The 20,880-nt window shown below is 36.0% G+C and overlaps 2 protein-coding genes across 2 annotated transcripts; both read right to left on the bottom strand.

Annotated features, from left to right (window-relative positions):
- Positions 1-14,142: 14,142 nt before the first annotated feature.
- On the bottom strand, positions 14,143-15,075 carry LOC127129979 (uncharacterized). Its single transcript, XM_051059070.1, has 2 exons — positions 14,543-15,075; positions 14,143-14,434 (listed from the first exon to the last, which is right to left on the bottom strand). Exons 1-2 carry the CDS (start codon positions 15,073-15,075, stop codon positions 14,143-14,145), a joined length of 825 nt encoding a protein of 274 aa, XP_050915027.1.
- Positions 15,076-15,994: 919 nt separating this feature from the next.
- Positions 15,995-16,948, bottom strand: LOC127129978 (uncharacterized). Its single transcript, XM_051059069.1, has one exon. It carries the CDS (start codon positions 16,946-16,948, stop codon positions 15,995-15,997), a length of 954 nt encoding a protein of 317 aa, XP_050915026.1.
- Positions 16,949-20,880: the final 3,932 nt, after the last annotated feature.

Genomic DNA, 20,880 nt, shown 5'->3' with positions numbered 1-20,880 from the left:
CGAGCATGCATTGTAATTACCTTTCCTGTGGCGCATTGACTCAAGACCATAATGGAACGCACGGTGGTGGCCACTTGATCTGCCACCTCAATTAATGAGGGAGATCAAGTGGTCCATGTTTTTTTTGATTATTTGAATTTCATTTTAATTGCTTTATTTTCATTAATTCATATTAATTTTAATATTGATCCAAAAAATATGAGAGTTTCACTAAAACATTTCAAATATTTTTCTCTTTCATATTCTGAATTAAAATTATTTTTCGGATCATTATTAATATTTTTCATGATTTAATTGATATTTCATTTGTTTTTAATTGTTTAAAAATACTTTTAAGTCTTTTAAAATTCTGAAATTTTTTCTCCAATGTCCTTTGACCTTGTTTGACCTATAATAAATCTCATGACCATTTATTTGGTGTTTTGTGAGGTTTTAGGAATTTGAAAACCATATTTAATTTAAATGCATTGTTTTAGTATTTTTAATTGGAATAAATGCCAAATAAATTTGTTGACCAATTGTGATGACTTGTTGGTGTTTGACTATTGTTGTCGGGCCTTGATCAAGGTTGATTTGACTTTGTCAAATAAATATCATTGGATTTAGGGGATTGATGGAATGTACATTCCATCTCCCAAAGTGAATGAATGATATTAATTTGGTAAAAGTCCTCCTTTGATCAATTTAAGATTTCATCCATTCCCATCCCTCTTCATCTCATTCCCCTTCTTTATGCATTCATCTCATTTGGCCTACGATATCTCAAAGTCCTAAAACTAGTTGATTGAAACATTTACATAAGTATGGATGAGATTAGGCCACACCTTTTGCATATTCTTTTTGTGTGTGGTATGTTTCATGAGCATAGTCCATTATACTATGTCTCTAATATGCATGAACACCAAAATTCTCTTGTCCGGCGTCAAATAGTTGTGACTTCTACATAAGTCCAATTACGATTGCTTACATAGCGTTAAATTTATGACATAAAAGGCATAAGCATTCTAGTTAGTGAGATTGTAAGTCTCCCCTCTTTCATGGTATTGTATGGAAACTTTGCCTTTTTTCCTTCCTTTGGAAGATGTCTTGGTTCAAGGATCCATGCTTGTGATAAGTGGGTTCAGTGTTCTCCAAAGAATGTTTTAAAATGAAAATCAAAACAATACTAACTTCTAACCTATTAACTACTAACTTTTAGTTTCAAGCCCTTTACTTTAATGCCATTTAATTCTAGCTTTTATACATTTGCCATTGTTCATATCATTCTAATTGTTTATGTTAATGCCATTTTCACTTTGTCCACTTGGACCATATTGTGTGATACATTTTGTTTGTGTATACTTTGTTTGTTTGTGTGGTCTTTGACTATTAATGTACATAATAACAACAAAAATCCTTAAAAAAAATTATATAGACTGTTGGCTTGATCTTGGATAAATGGACTTAGAACTTAGGCAACATTCCTATGCTAAAGGACTTGGCCAATGCTAACTTATTGATAAACCAAGTGTTTGCAATTTGAAACTTCATCTGATACATCATTCAAGATCTCTCTAAGTTCATCTGCAACATGATCATTGTGAAGCTGTATTTTTGAACCTATGACTTGTGGAATTCATCTGTTACATGGGCTACCTTGAAGAAGATCATGGAATGGATAAGCTTGGATGTGGCTATCTTTATTTGATGCCTTTGCTCTTCAAGATAATATAATTGTCCATGTGTGTGTTGCTTGATTCTAAAAGTCCAAGGGAATTCTGGGTTTCTATTGACATTCTTGTCAATTGGATTGCTACCCATTTGGTCAGATCTTTTCAACTCTTAACTTTTAATTTTGTAAATAGGATAGTTTCTTCATCTTCTCCCCACTTCTTTATTTTCAAAATATCTCCCTCTTTTTCAAAACCTTCTTTTATTGAACTTATTTTGTTCTAAACTTTGACACTTTGCAAAAAAAAGAAAAAGAAACTTTGGCCTTATGCCAATGCATTTTCAAGTTTCTTTTCTTAAATCAAACTTTTAAATAAACTTAACTATACTTGACTTAAACTTTCAAAAAAGCCAAAAAAAAAAACTCATTCAAACGATTTTTAGGCCTTTGTGCCTTTCAAACTTATTTTTTTGTTAAAAGCAATGCACCCACTTTGAAATTTGTATCACAAACTACGAGGTTTTGATCCCTAATTTTTATGTTGGTACGTAGGCACAAGACCGAAGGTGTTGCCAAATACAAAAATATAATTAATGAATTCTTTTCTCATCCCCCCATTCTATTTGTTTGTAAACAAAAAGGGCTCCCTAGGAGTACCTAGGACACTTTGGGTGCTAACACCTTCCCTCTGAGTAACACACCCCCTTACCTGTAATCTCTGTCATTTTATTAGTTTTGATTTGAAACTTCTTACTTTTTGGGTTTTGTTCGTACTTTTTCCCTTTTCCCTTGGAAACAATAAAAGCGCGGTGGCGACTCTTGTTATTTGATCTCTAGCTTATCCATAGCTTGATGATCGTGAATTTACCGCTACATGAAGTCCTACGAATGTAGGCAAGAAGATTGAGTTGCTTTGAGGTCAAATCGAAGCAACTCAGTTCATGTACCTCAAAATTCAACTCCATGTATCTCTCAATATACTTGGAGTTAGGTTGAATTGAGGTCATATTCGTGATCTATGCCATTTTTTCTTTAAGATCATGTCCTCTTTTTTCATTTATGTGATGTTGATGAGTGGACGAGTCCGACCATGGTCGCTTGAGAAGACGACCGGCGCTTTGCTCCAGCAATGAGGTGGCGTGGTCCAGAGCCACATGATCAATTCAATTTTGTTTTAATCATGAACGTTCCTTTTGATTACCAAACGTGTGGCGTGCTGACTTGAGTGTACCATGGAACCCGTGTTTTCATCCACATGATCTGCCACCTCAATTAATTAGGGAGATCAAGTGGTCCACGTTTTTCTGATTTAATTGATTTTCATTTTATTCCTTTTATTTTCATTATTTCATATTAAATTTAATATTGACCCAAAAAATATGAGAGTTTCACCAAAAAAATTTAAATAAAATCCTCTTTCATTTTTGAATTAAAATTATTTTTTGGATCATTATTAATATTGTTCATGATTTAATTGATTTTGTAAATATTTTTAATTGTTTAAAAATACTTTTAAGTTTCCAAGAATTCTGAAATTTTTTCTCCAAGGTCCTTTGACCTTGTTTGACCTATGATATCTCATGGCCATTTTTTTGGTGTTTTGATGTGGTTTTAGGAAATTGACCAACCATACTTTAATTTAATGCAATATTTTAATATTTTTAATTGATTAAATACCAAATAAATTGTGTAGAGCCATTTTAATTTACTTTGTGAGTTTGACTTGTGTTGTTGGACCTTGGTCAAGGTTGATTTGACTTTGTTAGGTTAAGATCATTGGATTTAGGGGATTGATGGAATGTACATTCCATCTCCCAAAATGAATGAATGATCTTAATTTGGTAAAAGTCCTTCTTTGTCCAATTTGTATTTGATCCATTCTCCCTCCATCTTCATCTCATTCCCTTTCTTTATGCATTCATGACATGGATCTATAATATCTCTATATCCAAAGGCTAGTTGATTGCAAAATAAACATAAGTATGGATGACGTTAGGTCCCCCCACTTTGCATATTCTTTTTGTGGGTGATATGTTTCATGAGCATAGTCCATTATACTTTGTCTCTAATATGCATTAACACCAAAATTCGATTACTCGACCTCAAATAGTTGTGACTTCTACATAAGTCCAATTACGATTTCTTAACATAGCGCTAAATTTTGACACAAAAGGCATAGCATTCTAGTTAGTGAGATTGTAAGTCTCCCCTCTTTCATGGTATTATGTGGAAACTTGGCCTTTTTTCCTTCCTTTGGAAGATGTCTTGGTTCAAGGATCCATGCTTGTGATAAGTGGGTTGAGTGTTCTCCAAAGAATGACTTAAACAAAAGCAAAGCAAAAGCAATACTAACTTCTAATTCACTAACAATTAACATTTAATTTCAAGTCATTTACTTTTAATGCACTTTAATTTTTAAGCCTTATTCATTTTCCATTATTCATACCATTCAAGTTTTTTACTTTGATGTCATTTTCACTTTGTCCATTTGGACCATATTTTGCGATATTTTATGTTGGCATATATTTGTTTGTTTGTATGGTTTTTTGACCTTAATGTACATAATAAGAATAAAAACCCTAAAAAATATCTTGTATGTACTGTTGGTTTGATCTGAGACTATTGGACTTAGAATTTAGGCAACACTCCCTATGCAAAGGACTTGGCCAATGCCAACTTTTATGGAACCAAGTGCTTGTGAAGTGAACATTCATCTGATACAATATTGAAGATCCATTTGAGTTCATCTGCAACATGATCATTGTGAAGCTGTTATTTTGAAACTGTGCCTTATGCCATCTTTGAAGCCATCTGATACATAGGCAAATCTTGAAGAAGACCATGAAGTTACTAAGCTTGGATGTGGCTATCTTTATTTGATGTCTTGCTCTTCAACTTTCAATTTGTGTATTGATTGTTGTGTGATTTTAACGTCCAAGGGAAATTTGTGTTTCTATATGACATTCTTGTCTATTGGATTGCACCCCATTGGTCAGATCTTTTCAACTCTCAACTTTTAATTTTGTGCTTAGGATTAGTCTCTTCATCTCCTCCCCACTTCTTTAATATCAAAATCTCTCCCTCTTTTTTTAAAAATCTTCTTTGCTTCTGTCTGTTTTCTAAACTTTGACCTTATTGCAAACTAGAAACTTTGGCCTTATGTCATTTCATTTTTTAAAACCTTTTCTTAATCAAACTCTTAAATAAACTTAACTATACTTGACTTAACATTTCAAAAGCTAAAATAATTAACACTCATTCAAACCATTTTAGGCCCTTGTGCATTTTAAACTTAAATTTTTTGTTAAAAGCATGCATTCACTTTGAAATTGATACCACGAACTACGAGGTTTTGATCGCTCATTTTTATGTTGGTACGTAGGCACAAGTCCGAAGGACTTGTCAAACATAAAAATGTAATTAATAAATTTTTTTCTCATCCCTCCACTCTATTTATTGCAAACATCATTTGTACAAAAACACATATGCACACAAGAAAGGGATCTTTAGGAGTACCTAGGACACTTTGGGTGCTAACACCTTCCCTATGTGTAACCAACCCCCTTACCTGTAATCTATGACATTTTATTAGTTTTGATTTGAAAACTTCTTACTTTTGGGTTTTATTCGTACTTTTCCCTTTTCCCTTGGAAACAATAAAAGCGCGATGGCGACTCTGGTTTTATTGACGTCTAGCTTATCCATAGCTTGATGATCATGAATTTACCGCAACAACCTTGTCGGGATCAACTTCAATACCCTTTTAACTAATGATGAAGCCTAAGAGCTTTCCAAATCGAACCCCAAAGATGCATTTGTTTGGGTTCAAGTGGAGTTTGTATTTTCTCAAACGCTGAAATAGTTTCGAAAGATACTCAACATGATCTTCCTCAGTCTTTAGTTTTACTATCATCTCATCTACATAGACTTCAATATCTTTATGCATCATGGCATGAAAAAGAGTAGTCATAGCTCGTTGATAGGTGGCACCAGCATTCTTTAAGCCGAAAGGCATTACTTTGTAGCAAAATGTGCCCTAAGGTGTAATAAAAGCTGTTTTCTCCATATCTTTGGGTAACATTTTGATTTGATTGTAACCGGAAAATCCATCCATGAAAGGGAAGACCTTGAACTTGGCGGTGCTATCGACCAACATGTTAATGTCACTACGCCAAATAAGGGAAAATAGGGCGCTTTTTTTGGCCTATAACAGCGCTTTAATGCGCCCTCTAATCTGGCGCTGGCATAGGTAAAGACAGCGCTTTTTTTCCTGGTGAAAGCGCTGTCTAAAGTGGCTCTTTAAGCCCTTTAAGGGCCACTTTAGAGGGCGCTTTTTAAAGAAAGCGCCCTCTAAAGTGGAAACATTTAAGGGTTTAGAGGGCGCTTTTACTGGAAAGCGCCCTCTAAAGTGGAAACTTTTAAGGGTTTAAAGGGCGCTTTTACTGGAAAGCGCCCTCTAAAGTGGAAATTTAAAGGGTTTAGAGGGTGCTTATTTTGGGAAGCGCCCTCTAAAGTGGGTGGTTATTTAAATTTTTTTTTTTAAAAAGCGCTATATTTTTTTATTTATTTTAGACAACCTGTATATTGAAGCAGTACACGCAAAACTGTATAATTTGAAGCCCTTTTTCACACATTGCATTCAACAAGCCTTATATACAACAATCCATACATATACAACAATCCACTGATACATAATCGTTTAACTTCTAAAGATTCTAAATATACAACCAATTCATAACTTAAAAAGAAATAAAACTAAGTAGCAAAAGCATCTCTGAGATGTATGTTTTTTTTGCTAGTAGTAGTCTTCTTAGCAACAACCTCTTTTTGTTCAAATTCAATAGCATGAACCTATAATATCATAAAATTAGTTAGGTGATGTATAAGATCAAGAATTAACATTTTTTATGCATAAATATCATATAATTGTGTTTATACCTTTTTTTTGATGCAACTGACTCGATTTGCTGCGTAATCCCCTTATATTTTTGGTCCCTTATCTTTTGAAGATAGAATTGATATTTGTTTAGATGGACATGTTCCATTGTCGTAGAGGGATACTTTCAAATATCCAGGATCATCATCTACGCGAATGAGGCTTGACGACAATGGAACATCTCCATCTAAACAAATATCAATTGATACTTTCAAGTATCCCTTGCCCCTTGCACGAATGATTGACTTCATAATAGCCATTTTACCTGTAATAAAGAAAACAATTAAAATCAGATGACAAATGTAAAAACAATTAAAATCATAAAAGTCATTTTACCTGTAATAAAGAAAACAATTAAAATCATTTGACCTGTACCTTTTTCACTAAGTTCTCTTTCTTTTCTTGGTTGGAATATGTTCTACATGTCTCTTAACAACACGGACGGTTGGATTGATCCAAATACCCTCATTATGATCATTTCTAATATATGAATCATTTGATATAATATTCTCATCTTGATCATTTCTGGTAAACGATTCAATCTCAACATCAATATCACCTTGATCTCCAGTGTTTTCATCACTTACTTTGTTGGAAAAAAGAACTATAGACCATTTCGTACTTTTCGAATCATTGACATAGAACACTTGTCTAGCTTGAGAGGATAGAATAAAAGACTCATCTTTGTACCCCACCCTATTAAGATCCACTTGCAAAAATCCTGACTTATCCATTCGAATGCCGTTATTATTTTCAACCCACTTGCAACCAAATATAGGAATCTGAAACTTCTCATAATCAAAAACCCAAATGCGCTCGATAACACCAAAATACGACAGAATTGCAAATTTGGGGTTTATGTCCTTCACACTTGATATGTGCATTGCTTCAGCTACCACGGTGACACCACTATTTTGCATAGTACTTTTATCATCTTGTTCTTTGGTATAAAATGTGTGTCCATTAATCGCGTATGCGCTATAAGAAAAAACATGGAAACTCGGACCATATGCTAAGCATCTCAACCTTTCTGTTATTGAAGCGGGATCTGAATAATACTTTGAATAAATATGATCCTTAAACCAAGGTATAAAACATTGATTGTGCTCTTGTAAACGATACAAATGCACTTGATCCCGTTCGACCCTTGATACTGCCACGATTTTATTTCCAATTAGATTTTTTCCTTCTTTCTTTTCGACAAGCTGAGACTTGGGGAGTCCGATTGACTGAACATTAGACAAATATTCAGTACAAAACTCAATCGCTTCTTCAACAATGTATCTTTCAACCATACAACCTTCTGGTCGACTTCGGTTCTTCACGTACCCTTTTAATATTTTCATATAACGTTCAACAGGGTACATCCATCTCATATAAGTTGGTCCACACAATTGTGTCTCTTTCACAAGATGAACAACTAGATGTACCATTATGTCAAAAAATGATGGAGGAAAAAACATTTCAAGCTCACACAAAGTAATAACGATTTCTTTTTGCAACATTGGTAAGATCGCAGGATTGATCACCTTACTGCAAATTGACTTGAAGAAAGAACACAACTTAGTTATAGAGCTTCTTACTTTTTCTGGAAGAATAGAACGTATACCTATTGGGAGAAAATGTTCCATTATAACATGGCAATCATGGGTCTTTAAACTCTTTAACTTGAGGTCTTTCATAGACACAAGTCTTCTAATATCTGAAGAGTACCCTTCTGGAACTTTAACTTCACTTAGAAACTTACACAATGTTTTTTTTCCTTTCTAGATAGAGTATAAGCAGCAGGCGGTAGATATGTTCGTTTTCCTTTCTTCAAGGGTCCTAATTCATTTCTTATTCCCATCGCTATCAAGTCCTTTCTTTCCTTAAGGCCATCCTTAGACTTTCCTTGTATATTGAGTAAAGTGCCAATAACACTTTCAAATACATTTTTTTCAATATGCATAACATCAAGAAAATGTCTCACATACAAGGACTTCCAATACGGAAATTCAAAAAAAACTGACCTCTTCTTCCACCCACTTTTGACAAGTGTGTGGGCAAAAGGCTTGCCAAACTGAGTATCCAAATCTTTCACCTTTTCAAAAATTTGATCACCCGTCAATATAGGTGGAGCTCTGCCTTGTTCTGTCTCTCCATTGAACGCCTTTCTCCATCCACGGTAGTGATGATTTAAATTTAAGAATCTCCGATGACCGAGAAAGACATTCTTCTGACCAAACTCCAAGCGCTTCCAATCTGTTTTATCTTCACAAATAGGACACGCACATTGTCCTTTTATGTTATACCCTGATAGATTTCCGTATGCTGGAAAATCATTAATTGTGCCAAACAACATCGCCCTCAAGTTGAAACTTTCTTTCCTATATCCATCATAAACCTCCACACCGATCTCCCACAAAATCTTTAAATCTTCGATTAAGGGCTCCAAGTACACGTCTATGTCATTCCCTGGTTGTTTAGGTCCAGAAATCAACATAGAAAACATCATGTACTTACGATTCATACATAGCCATGGAGGTAGGTTATAAATCATAATAATCACAGGCCATGTACTGTGTGAGATACTCTGGATACCGTGTGGGTTCATTCCATCAGTAGATAATGCCAAGCGAAGGTTTCTTGATTCTTCTCCAAATTCAGGATAATCATTATCAATTTTCAACCACTATGGTGAATCTGCCGGATGTCGATACTTTCCAGCTATAATTCTTTCATCTGTATGCCAGGTCAAGTGTCTTGAATCGGTTTCACTACGAAACATGCGTCTAAATCTCGGAATAACAGGAAAATACCATAAGACTTTTGCTGGAGACAACTTGTTCTTATATCGCGAGACACCGCATTTAGGACACTCATTTAACGATGCATACACATTTCGAAACAAAACGCAATCGTTTGGACATGCATGTATCTTATCATAGCTCATGCCAATAGAGCACAACATCTTTTTTGTCTCATATGTTCGATTGGAAAGAACATTATCCTCAGGAAGCATATCTTTCAAAAGGGCTAATAACTCTGTGAAACTTTTATCCGACCATCCATTGCCCGCCTTTAAGTTGTACAACTTTAATACCGCAGACAATCTTGTGAATTTAGTGCAACCATCATACAAAGGTTTCTCTGCATCACTTACCAACCTCTCAAACATTTCGGGACAATCCTTAAGATCTCCTTCAAGTGCTTCTGCAATCTCTTCAACTCGATCACAATTGTATGTATCTGCGCCACTATAGTTTGAGGCATAGGTCGTACTATCCCCCGGTTCAACATTCTCGTTACTTTTCTCACCATGCAAATTCCAACATGTATAAATTCGATCAATTCCATGCCTCATTAGATGCGATGTCAACTGAACTGCGTCAACCCGTTTCCCATAACAACAACCCAAGCAAGGACATATCATTCTACTGGGGTCTTCGGCGTGCGCAACGACAAACTTAACGAATTCTGATACCCCATTCTCGTACTCTCTCGACAATCGATTGGAAGACATCCATGTATTATCCATTACTAATTAGAATAAACAAAAAACAATTTCAGAAGAGAAACCAATTTCAGAAGATACTCTGTGCAGGGCATTCATGTCTCCATTTACTCTATCAAATAACATCCATACCTAAACTTCTTAAGTTACTAGCTACGCTATGTACTGGTTGGCTGTTAATGAAGAATTCAAACACATTCGGACCTAGGTTTCTAATGATACTGGTGTTGACACAAAATCAGATGTTCATAGGTCGTATAACCCTAACTACTGGGGAATGTAGTCCCATTTCATGCGCTATCATGGTCACTAAAAACCAACCGTCAATTGCCTAATAAACCCAAACTATTTAAATGACTATGAATATTGAAACTTTATAGGTCGAAACAAACGTAGCATAGACAACAATAACATAAAACTGAAATGGGGCAAAGCTAAAACAAAGCAATAGTGCAAGTAATAATGTATGCATCGTGTACCTTTGATTGGTAGAAGGAGGAAACGTCGTAGATCTAACAGAGGTGGAAGGAGAACGCCTTAGAACCCTAACGTGAAAAAGAACGAAAATAACAGAGAGTGAAATAACAAAACACACAGTATGTTATAATTTTAATGTTTACTAAAGGGGACCTTAGAGGGCGCTTGTGGAAAAAAAGCGCCCTCTAAAGGGGGCCTAAGAGGGCGCTTATGGAAGCGCTCTCTAAGGCTTTCCAGAAGCGCTTTATAAGCTGGAAATGCACATGGACTTATAACAGCGCTTTATTAAAAGCGCCCTCTAAGGGTAACCTTAGAGGGCACTTTCTAAAAAGCGCCATGTATTGTTGTCCCTCTATCTCCTCCTTATTTTTTCGCTTCACCTTAGAGGGTGCTTTATTACAAAAGCGCCCTCTAAAGTGCGCTGTCTATTGCTCCTTATTTTTTCGCTTCACTTTAGAGAGCGCTTTTGTAATAAAGCGCCCTCTAAGGTGCGCTGTCTATTCCAGTTTTTGGCGTAGTGTGTGTGGCGGAGGAAAGTTATCCTTAGGAATGGCTTTGTTTAGATCTCTGTAGTCAACGCACATGCGAACCTTCCCATCCTTCTTGGGAACTGGCACAATGTTGGCCAACCACTACGGATACTCTGATGTGACAAGGAAACCTGCATCAATCTACTTTTTCACTTTGTCTTTCATTTTGATCGCAATGTCCGGACGAGTTCTTCTTAACTTTTTCTTGACCGGTGGGCACTCTGGCCTCAACGGTAAACGATGCTCCACAATATATGTGTCCAACCCTGGAATTTCTTGGTATGACCAATAAAACACATCAGTATATTCTCGGGGAAGCTCCATCATCCTCTCTTTGACCTCTGGCGCGAGAAGTGCTCCAACTTTGACTTCTTCTCTATCCTCTTCAGACGCCAATTTGATTACTTCCATAGGCTCTTTGAATGACTGAATGGTCTTTTCTTCATTTTCGAGCAGTCTAGAGATTTCATCTGGAATGTTTTCCTCTTCTTCTTCTTCCACTTCATACATAGGGAATTCAAAGTTGCAAGAGGGCATAAGGTCATTGGTTTTAATTTATATGTCATGAATTAATATGCACATGTGATTTTATGCTTGTTTTAGAAAAAGATAAAAGTGTGAAGTTATATGCAGCTATTTGGAAGTGTTTATTTTTTTAGATTACCATTTTCCAGAAAAAATAGAAAAATAATAAAAACGACAATATGGAAACAAAATAACATTTTCATTGATTTAATTATTGAAACACAAGCCCAAACATTCTCACTTTCGCCTTAGGCATAACTGAAGGACTTTTTTGAAAAGAAAACAGACAACAAAATATTACTTTGAAATGTGAACAACAACAGGAACATCAACAGAGGTCCAGGTTTGGCGAATTACTCTGTGAGCTATGAAGTCGGTCGGAACATCTTTAGGATTGTCTTCCATAATGGCATTGGCTTCAGCTGCTTCGTCTTCTGACCCTGGGATGTATTCAAGTTCTCTATGATGAGGAAAGTAGAAAGGCACATATCCATCTTCTACCTCAAGATCATATTCAAGATCGTCGCAGTAGGGTTCCCATGATAAATCATCATCCTCAGTGACAACACTAACTTCTGGAAAAAGTGGGATTGATGAACCCTCCACTACGAAAAGTTTCTTTGATTGAACGAACATATCTACTTCCTTCTGCAATCTTCTTGGAAATAGGAGAAAAGCCTAAACCCTCTCGGTGTTTGTTTTCTAGGAGATCAAAAACAGTTCCCCAACCATCGGTTATACCATTAATTACTAGTCGTTGTGCATCCTTGAATGAAGAGATGGATACCCCTCTTTTGACATCTTTGTCAATCAAAGAAAGGGTTTGGAATTGAGTTCCAACAACTTCTTCAAGTTCAAGATAAGAGAAGGATGATAAGTGACTCACAACCAGTGTTTTCTCCCCACAGATTGTCACTAGCTTCCCATGCTTCACAAATTTAATCTTTTGATGCAGAATGGAAGTGACTGCCCCAACTTCATGGATCTAAGGCCGACCCAATAAACAACTATACACCATCTTTATGTCCATCACCTGGAATGTTATCTAGAAATTATGAGGTCTGATGGTCATAGGAAGGTTAACTTCTCCAATGATTGTTTTTCTGGAACCATCAAAAGCTTTAACAATAGTCCCACTACTCCTTATAGAAACACCTTGAAAGAAAAGTCTGGAAAGTGTCGACTTCGGCATGACATTGAGAGACGAACCTGTATCCACTAACACACTTGACAAAGAGTCAATCATACAGTTGATTGAGATATTTAGTGCAATGTTATGATTTCTTCCTTCTTCGGGGAGCTCTTCATTACTGAAACTCAAGTGGTTACAGGCCGTGATGTTAGCGATGATACCATCAAACTGTCTGACCGTCACATCATGGTCTATATAGGCTTGTTCTAAGACTTTATACAAAGCTTCAATGTGAGCCTCAGAGTTCATTAACAAAGATAACACATATATCTTGGAAGGTGTATGTAGTAATTGTTCCACCACATTGTATTCACTTTTCGTGATGAGCTTCAACACCTCATCATCATCACTTTTCGGATTCATGTTATCAGATTGGGCAACCGGTTCAAAAGGGATCTCAACATGAGCCTACTTTCCTGTTGCGACATCCTCGGTCCTTTTGGCAAATATACGCCCACTCCTTATGACTCTGCTTACATCACCGATGTTAACAATGAAGGGTAGAGGAACATCCTTTCCATTCTTAATCATTGTAACATTGTACTTGTAAGGAACAACTTTATCAGATTGGTAGGGAACTGGGCCCAGTAAGTTAATGACTAGAGGAGTCACAAAAGTCTTCCGACTGTCATAAGTAATCTGTATAGGCTTAGAGTCGTTGAACTGAGGAACTATGACATTTATTTCGTTGTCACTATTGACCATATTGACCTGATTATAATCTTTGGCTCGGTAGGAAACAATGTAACCTTGGTCCATTTAATCATGGAGATCCGTTACAATAGTTAGGCATCCTTGAGAGTTCCTAGAATAAACCTTGCAGGAGGCTTAGATATGTGGAGGCACAAAACCATTCTTGCTATATCTAATGTGTTTGTTTACTAAGTTCTCGCCCAAGAACTGTACATCATAGATTCGGAAACCGCTCGGGAAACCATATACCGTGTTAATTGAGGCTGAACCATGTTGCGGTAGAGGATTAACATGAACATTAGGGTTTATGTCCTTAAATGAAAGGATACCAATCATGATGAGCCTTTGAACATCTAACTTTAGACCAAAACAGTTTTCAATGCTATGTCCTGGTGCCTCTTCATGGTAAGCACAAAATTGATCTGCCTTATACCAATAGGGAAGGTCCTTTGGCACAGCTGGTGGAGACCTTGTCTGGACATGATTTTTAGCTAGCAGTGCAGGAAATAATGTTGCATAGGACATTGGGATAGGATCAAACTGTGGCCTTTTTTTAATATGATTTTGATTTTTGAATTGAGAGCGAGCCTGTTGTGGAGGTTGTTGATGTTGTTGATTTGATGGTTGTTGTTGAACATGTTGTTGCTAATGCTGTTGAGGATAATGTTGTTGATGTTGATGCGAGAACTGTGGCTGATAAATTAGTGCTACCATTGGTGGACTAATGATTGGTGAAACGGCTGTAACATATTGATACTTTCTTCTTTGTCTGCCATATGAAACGACACTAACATCTGATTCTTTCTTCTTGGAGAAATTATTGGTGAATTTCTTAACATGACTAGAAGTGCCGACTTCCTTAGTCAAACAGCCCTCTCGGACTGCTTCATCAAGTCGCAAGACCATGTTTACCATCTCGGTGAAATCACTGGGTGCACTAGAGGTCATGCGGTCATACTAGAATGAACTCAGAGTTTTCAAAAATATTTTAGTCATCTCTTTCTCTTCAAGTGGAGGGAAAATCTGTGTAATAATTTCACGCCACCTTTGAGCATATTCCTTGAAACTCTCTTTGTATTTCTGAGACATGGCCTGAAGTTGATCTCTGTCTAGAGCCATATCTACATTATATTTGTATTGACAAACAAACGCTTCACCAAGGTCGTTGAAATTACGAATCTTCACACCATTCAAGACCATGTACCACTTAAGAGCGGAACTAGTTAAACTGTCTTGAAAGTAATGGATCAGAAGCTGATGGTTGTCAGTCTGAGTGGACATCTTCCTAGCATACATAACCAAATGAATTTGAGGAAATGAATTTCCTTTGTATTTCTCAAAGTCTGGTACTTTGAATTTAGGCAGAATTTGAACATTATGAACCAAGGAGAGTTCGGAAGCGGTCTTGCCAAAAAGATCCTTACCTCGAAGAGCGTTGATTTCCCTTTGCATTTCTAAGAACTGATCTTGAAATCCCTCTAACATTTCATCTACTCCCACAACTTCGCTTGGAGCAACATGAAAAATCTTTTCTTCATTATAAGGAGTTGTATGCACCACAAGAGGAGGTATAAACATCACATTAGTCACTACTAGAGCTTCAATGTTTTGAAGGCAGTATCAAGTTGGCATATAACCGTAAGGAATTCCCCAAGGGGTAACAAGTGGCATGTGATATTGTTGTTCATTGACGGCCGCCACTGGAATGGGCGTCGAGACGTTCTCAGAGATTGTTGTTCGTTGCAATGGATCTTGAGAATTGTTCGATGACTGATTCTGAGCAGCCACCCAAGTGTCCATCATAGCAGTAAGCCTTTCCAAACTATCTTTCAAGGTGATTAAATCCCCCATGAGCTCTTGGTTTTCTTGTTCAAGATGACTCATCCTTCTCCAGCGACTGCCTCGAGTATTGTACTGGTGATTCAGTTTGACATGTAAGTTTCTTGAAATGCAGGAACTTGTGCTTGAATGATGTATGATATGTAGATGCAAAAGATGAGTTTAAATTTTTAAGAAACTCAATAATTTATTTCAAATATTATAGAGACAAAATTTGGTATAAGTTGAACAAAAACCTCTTTTTATTAAACAATTGAGGGATTACAATGGATGAAATACAATTTCAATGATCCTAAACAATACAATAGGAAAACAACTAAGTTTATGAGTCCTAAGGAATCTCATCTATAGAAGGTCCTGTTGTTGGCTAATGCTTCCTCTTCTGCCTCTTTAGTTGAGCATTCTCGATCATAAGCTTGTCGACGATTCCCTTCCAAGAACCTGAGGTGGGAGGTATACTGGAGTACTCATGAAATGGCTAGACTTTAGAGAAAAGTAACCCTTCTTGTTCCTCCTGTTTCTTCACAGCTTGTTGTTCCAGAATCTCAATTAAATCATCCTTATCCTTTAGTTGCTACTCTATCTTCATCTTCTTATCATTCAAGACATGGTACCTGCCTTCCCAAGTGTCTCTTTTCAATTTCAACCTATCCAAAATTTATTGAAACTCTTCCCTATTCGCAATAGGAATTATGGATGATGATGTTATAGCATAAGGAAATGAGGGCTTCTCAAGAGCATATGGCATCTTAAGTTCACTGGCTCTAGCACAAACCCATTGGGTGTAGGGCTCAAAAGCAACACAATTCTTTCTTCTTAATCGGTCTTTTCCTTTTTTATGAATGTTGCGCCAAGCATATATGATTCTATCCTTCAAACAGAAGCTCTCTTCGTCGTTGAGGTAAAAGAAACTTGACAATAGAAGGTTATCGGGTTTATTTGTCATAGGACATCCTAACTGGCGTTTGGCAAGGATGGGGTCGTAGTTAATTCCCCCATGTACACCAAGGAGAGGTACGTTAGGAAATTCATCACAACTATCAATACTTACTCCTATATCATAGGAGGGGTCATACCAATGTATACTCCCTTGATCAATGGACATGAACCTCTGAGACCATCTGAGCTTCTGCGGATTCTCCCTGAAGAGCATGGATCTGGGTAAGTGAGAAATAAACCACTTATAAAGGAAAGGTGCCCAACAAAGAATGGTTCCACCACCTTTCTTAGTCCTGTGATGGATAGAATGGTAGGTATCTCCAAGTAATGTGGGTATTGGGTTACCAATTAATAAGATTTGTACAACATTATCATCCACTAAGTCATTAATGTTTGGGAAGAGTATAATTCTATAAATGAGTAGAGCAAAAATGGTTTCAAAGGCATCTATACTATTTGCTTCTGCAAAGATAAAGGCTTTCTCCAACAGGAATCTAAAGGTTAGACCTAGAATCCCTCCTTTTTTAGTGAAGTTGGCCTTCACAACAAACGTTTCTAGGTGAAGTGCTTCTGCAATAGCTGCTGATGTAGGGGTCTTCATTGAACCACTGATTGGTAATTTGTTAGAGACTGGCAAACCAAACCAATAAGAGTATTCTTCTATAGTAGGCATAAGCTGGTAGTCTGGAAATGTGAAGCAATGGTAGAATGGATCATAAAAATGTACCAGGGTGTTGAGAACTCCATTTTATACCTTGGTCTTCAAGATACCCATAAGTCTTCCATACTGATCTCTGAAATCCTCTGGACTAACTATCATAGCACCAAGCTTATTCAACTCTGTTAAGTCAGGACATTTGAAAGTGTATTTCCTTGTATTCCTCCTTCCAAGTTTTATTTTACCTATCGATATTTGCAAAAGAAAACTATTGAGTTTCTTGGTTTTTATGCAAAAGGTTTTTATGGATGCATGAATGCATGAATGCATGAATGAATGTTTCACAAATACGAGTTTAGGGTTTTGACATTAAGCATGGAGTCAGGGGTCTAACCATCCCACGATGTATGAACTAATAGGTTTATTTTGTACCTGTAGAATAAGGTTCTAAAGTGGTCCCCAAAGTCAAAGATCCATCTTTCGGATATTATCGGTTTAACGACTTGCTCGTAGACCAATAATATTCTCAAGAGAAACTCGTCTGAGTGTAGCATCGTGTAACAATTACCTCAGATCTTACACCTGGATAATCTCCGCACTACATCCTAAAAAGGATTAGAGGGGTTGAAAGGGTTCTAAAGGTCCTCAGTTTCTTAGACTCCCAGATCAAAGATAATAATGCCACTACGATTTACTCGTAACAACAAATATTACCATCAAAGGGGTCTCTACTAAGCGGGGTTATATCATATGTTAATCATGCTTAGAATTACTCCAGACATGTAACTTTGATTATACCACCATCCTATCTTATTTGTATTCTCTAATTCGGGTTAGGATTTCCTCACCACTTATAGATCTCCATAATGAAACCCAAGAAAACAAGTTAGGTATAAACAAGTTAGGTATCACCCACTTAATATTTCATTCCCCAGTGAAGTCGTCATTTCTGTCACGGTGAAGAATCAGAGACCAAGTTATTGATTAGACTTGACTCATGAATCAAAATATCACCACCAAACTTTAATTTATCCAAGGGAAGGGGAAAATATTCAAAAATAACCCAATATGTACATGCAAAGCTAGAAGATTAAACTTAAGCTAAGCAAAAAGGGGGGAGATTCTAAAGGTACGGGGGTGTGTTATGAAAAGGGAAGGTATTAGCACCCTAATCACCTGTAGTACTCTACAGGAACCTTTTAAATATATGTCTTTGGTTTAAAATTATTTGATATTTTATTGGGGAGATGAGAAAAAGAACATCTTTTTATTGTTTGATGATTTGGAAAGACATTGAGTCTTATGCCTACGTACCCGTGAGGAATCAAAATCTCGTAGTTCGGGTTCAAAAGTAAAAGGGATTTGTTGGGGTTAATTTTATGAGAAAGAGACAAATTGTCATCTTAAGGAGAAAACTCACTTTTAAACCACCACAAACATGTGGAAGATAGATCTTTGCATCAAATTGAAAGAAAGGCTCTCACTTGGATATAGAATCAACAAGTATGCCACATACCTCTTCCAAACGGGAAATAATCAATATCAATCTCAATAATGTTATGGGGTAGGAGATTTAAATCTCAACTAGGGATGACTCATGTCTAATACTTTTATGAAAAGTTTTTAAACATGGAAAAGCCAAAGTGGCAAAAGGGTTTGAATTAAGTTTGTCTTTTTTTAGGTCTTATGAAAAGATCTTTGAATATGCTTATGTGCTTTGAAGCATTCGATTAAGAAATAAAAGGTAAAGCAATGACATAAGTCAAAGTTTATTATGAAAGTGGTTATAAGAAGAAGAGAGATATAGATTCCTAAGGTTTACATTGAGGGGAACCTAAGATTATATCTAGAAGTTTTTGGATTAATGGGAAGCAAAGTTGTATACAATACAAATGAACGCACACATGCAAAATGACAATAATGTAATTATTCCTTTCCCTTGGATATAAACAATAACAAGGTTGAACATGAATTAACATTAAGACACAAAATATGGCTAAATACAATGGCAATCACAAGACATGACGAAGTTTCACATAACATCACAAGACATAACATATTGATGGTGAATACAAAATCATATTTGACATGGTAAAAGCATTCATTGGTACATGGTAAACACAACATGAATCAATTTAGGTCAAACATGCATCACATTATAAGTCTTCTCAAAATAAACATTAGACTTGGATCAAAGTTCATAATAAGATCAAACTTAAGTGGAAACCTAATCACCTCCTAACCATTCATTCAAACATGTTTTCAAGGTGAATCAATTGATACATTGTATGAAGATAATCAAGTTAAGACATGTTAAGGATAACAATCAACATTTAAAAGAGTATGCTTTAATCATACAAACTTTCAACATCAAGAACAAATAAGACATAAGCCAAAACAATCAATTAGGAGCCTTAAAAAAACACTTAAAACACATGTTTTCCATTCAAGTAAAAGTGGTGAAATAAATAATTTTTTTGGGATTTTTTGGTGTCATCATAAAATAGACATTCTCATGAACACATCGCAAAAAGAATGGGTAAAAATTGTTAGGGATCATGAAGCTATGGATATTTGAAGTTATGAAGAAAAATGAACATTTAACAAGTGAGAAAAAATAAACATTACACTGCCCAAGTTTGAACCTACGCTCAATAACTTAATAAACCAGTGTTTTACATATGGGGCACAATGCCAATTCATGTATTAAGTTACATCAATTAAAATATATATTAAAGTCACTTTTAAAATTTAAAAATGGCTCCAAACTTCATCTTCCTCATTCATCCCATAGTCCATAATTTCCACCATTTTCACTTATTGTCAAAACTCTAACTCTCTCAATTCTTAACGAAATCAAAAGTTGTAAAGACCAAAATTGCTTAGAATTTCGCAAGGAATCTAATGGTACTCACAAATTTCATTTATTTTTCATAAATATCCAGAAATCAAACAAAATGCATATGAACCCTAAGAATTGAATTTAAAATTAAATTTCAAACACCACCAATTAAGACCAATGATCATAGGGGTTTTGTTCCTCACATCTTGGCAAGTGAAAAATGGTAACAAGCATGATGCAAAATGGTGCCTTAAATTATAAATTGAAGAAATGAATACATACCTCAAAAATGAAAATCGTCCTTTGGAATAGGGGTGTTCCAGATGTGATTTTATGATCTGAACAACTTCCTTACACCTCAAGGAAGGTGTTTGAATGCCTGACTTGAGCTGAGAGTGCTTGGTTCTTCCTTTCCAAATCAAGTTTCAAGCTATGAAAATGTGATTTGGAATATGATGGTAGGGCTGTTACAGAAGTTGTTCAAGTGTTTAGACAACTTCTAATGGATGTTTAGAAGTTGTTTGAAGTGTTGATTTGAAGAAAACACAAGCACAATGGAATTTGGAAGTTTGTGGTTTGGAGAATTTTCTACAGTGGAGTTTTTGTGCCAATTCTGGTGTGTTGAGTTATGAGGCTTGTCTCTATATTTATAGAGGCTCCATATGGTTCATGTAACTTGCAGAAATCAATCTTGGTTCAATTGGAATGCTAGTTTGGTGACTTGGTTTCATTTTGCATAAAAAATCATAATGGATCATGATGAAAAGGTGGAGTGAAAGGAGGAGTTTAGAGGTACTTTTCGGATGTTTCTTATGGTTTAGAGGTTAAGTGTGATCAAAAGAAACAAGTTAGAAGCTCAATGCAAGAGTGGTTGGAAACGTTGGCCTTTATCCAAATGGATATGAAGCTTTTTGAAAAACTTTCAAAATATGGCATCAAGACTTGGTCAATAGCTCAATCCCTTGTGTAATGCACCAAGGGTTTGTGTAATATTCTGATTAAGGTGAGACTTAGAAGCAAGATAGCCTGTAAATCAAGATCATGTAGCTTTGGCTCAAGATTACGTGGTGAATTTGTCATGAAAATGACCTAAAATTCAGATTTG

This window comes from Lathyrus oleraceus, chromosome 3, assembly GCF_024323335.1.
Source record: "Lathyrus oleraceus cultivar Zhongwan6 chromosome 3, CAAS_Psat_ZW6_1.0, whole genome shotgun sequence".
NCBI classification, from domain to species: Eukaryota; Viridiplantae; Streptophyta; class Magnoliopsida; order Fabales; family Fabaceae; genus Lathyrus; species Lathyrus oleraceus.
The sequence above is the reverse complement of the archived record's forward strand: the minus strand, read 5'-3'. Positions and strand labels throughout refer to the sequence as shown.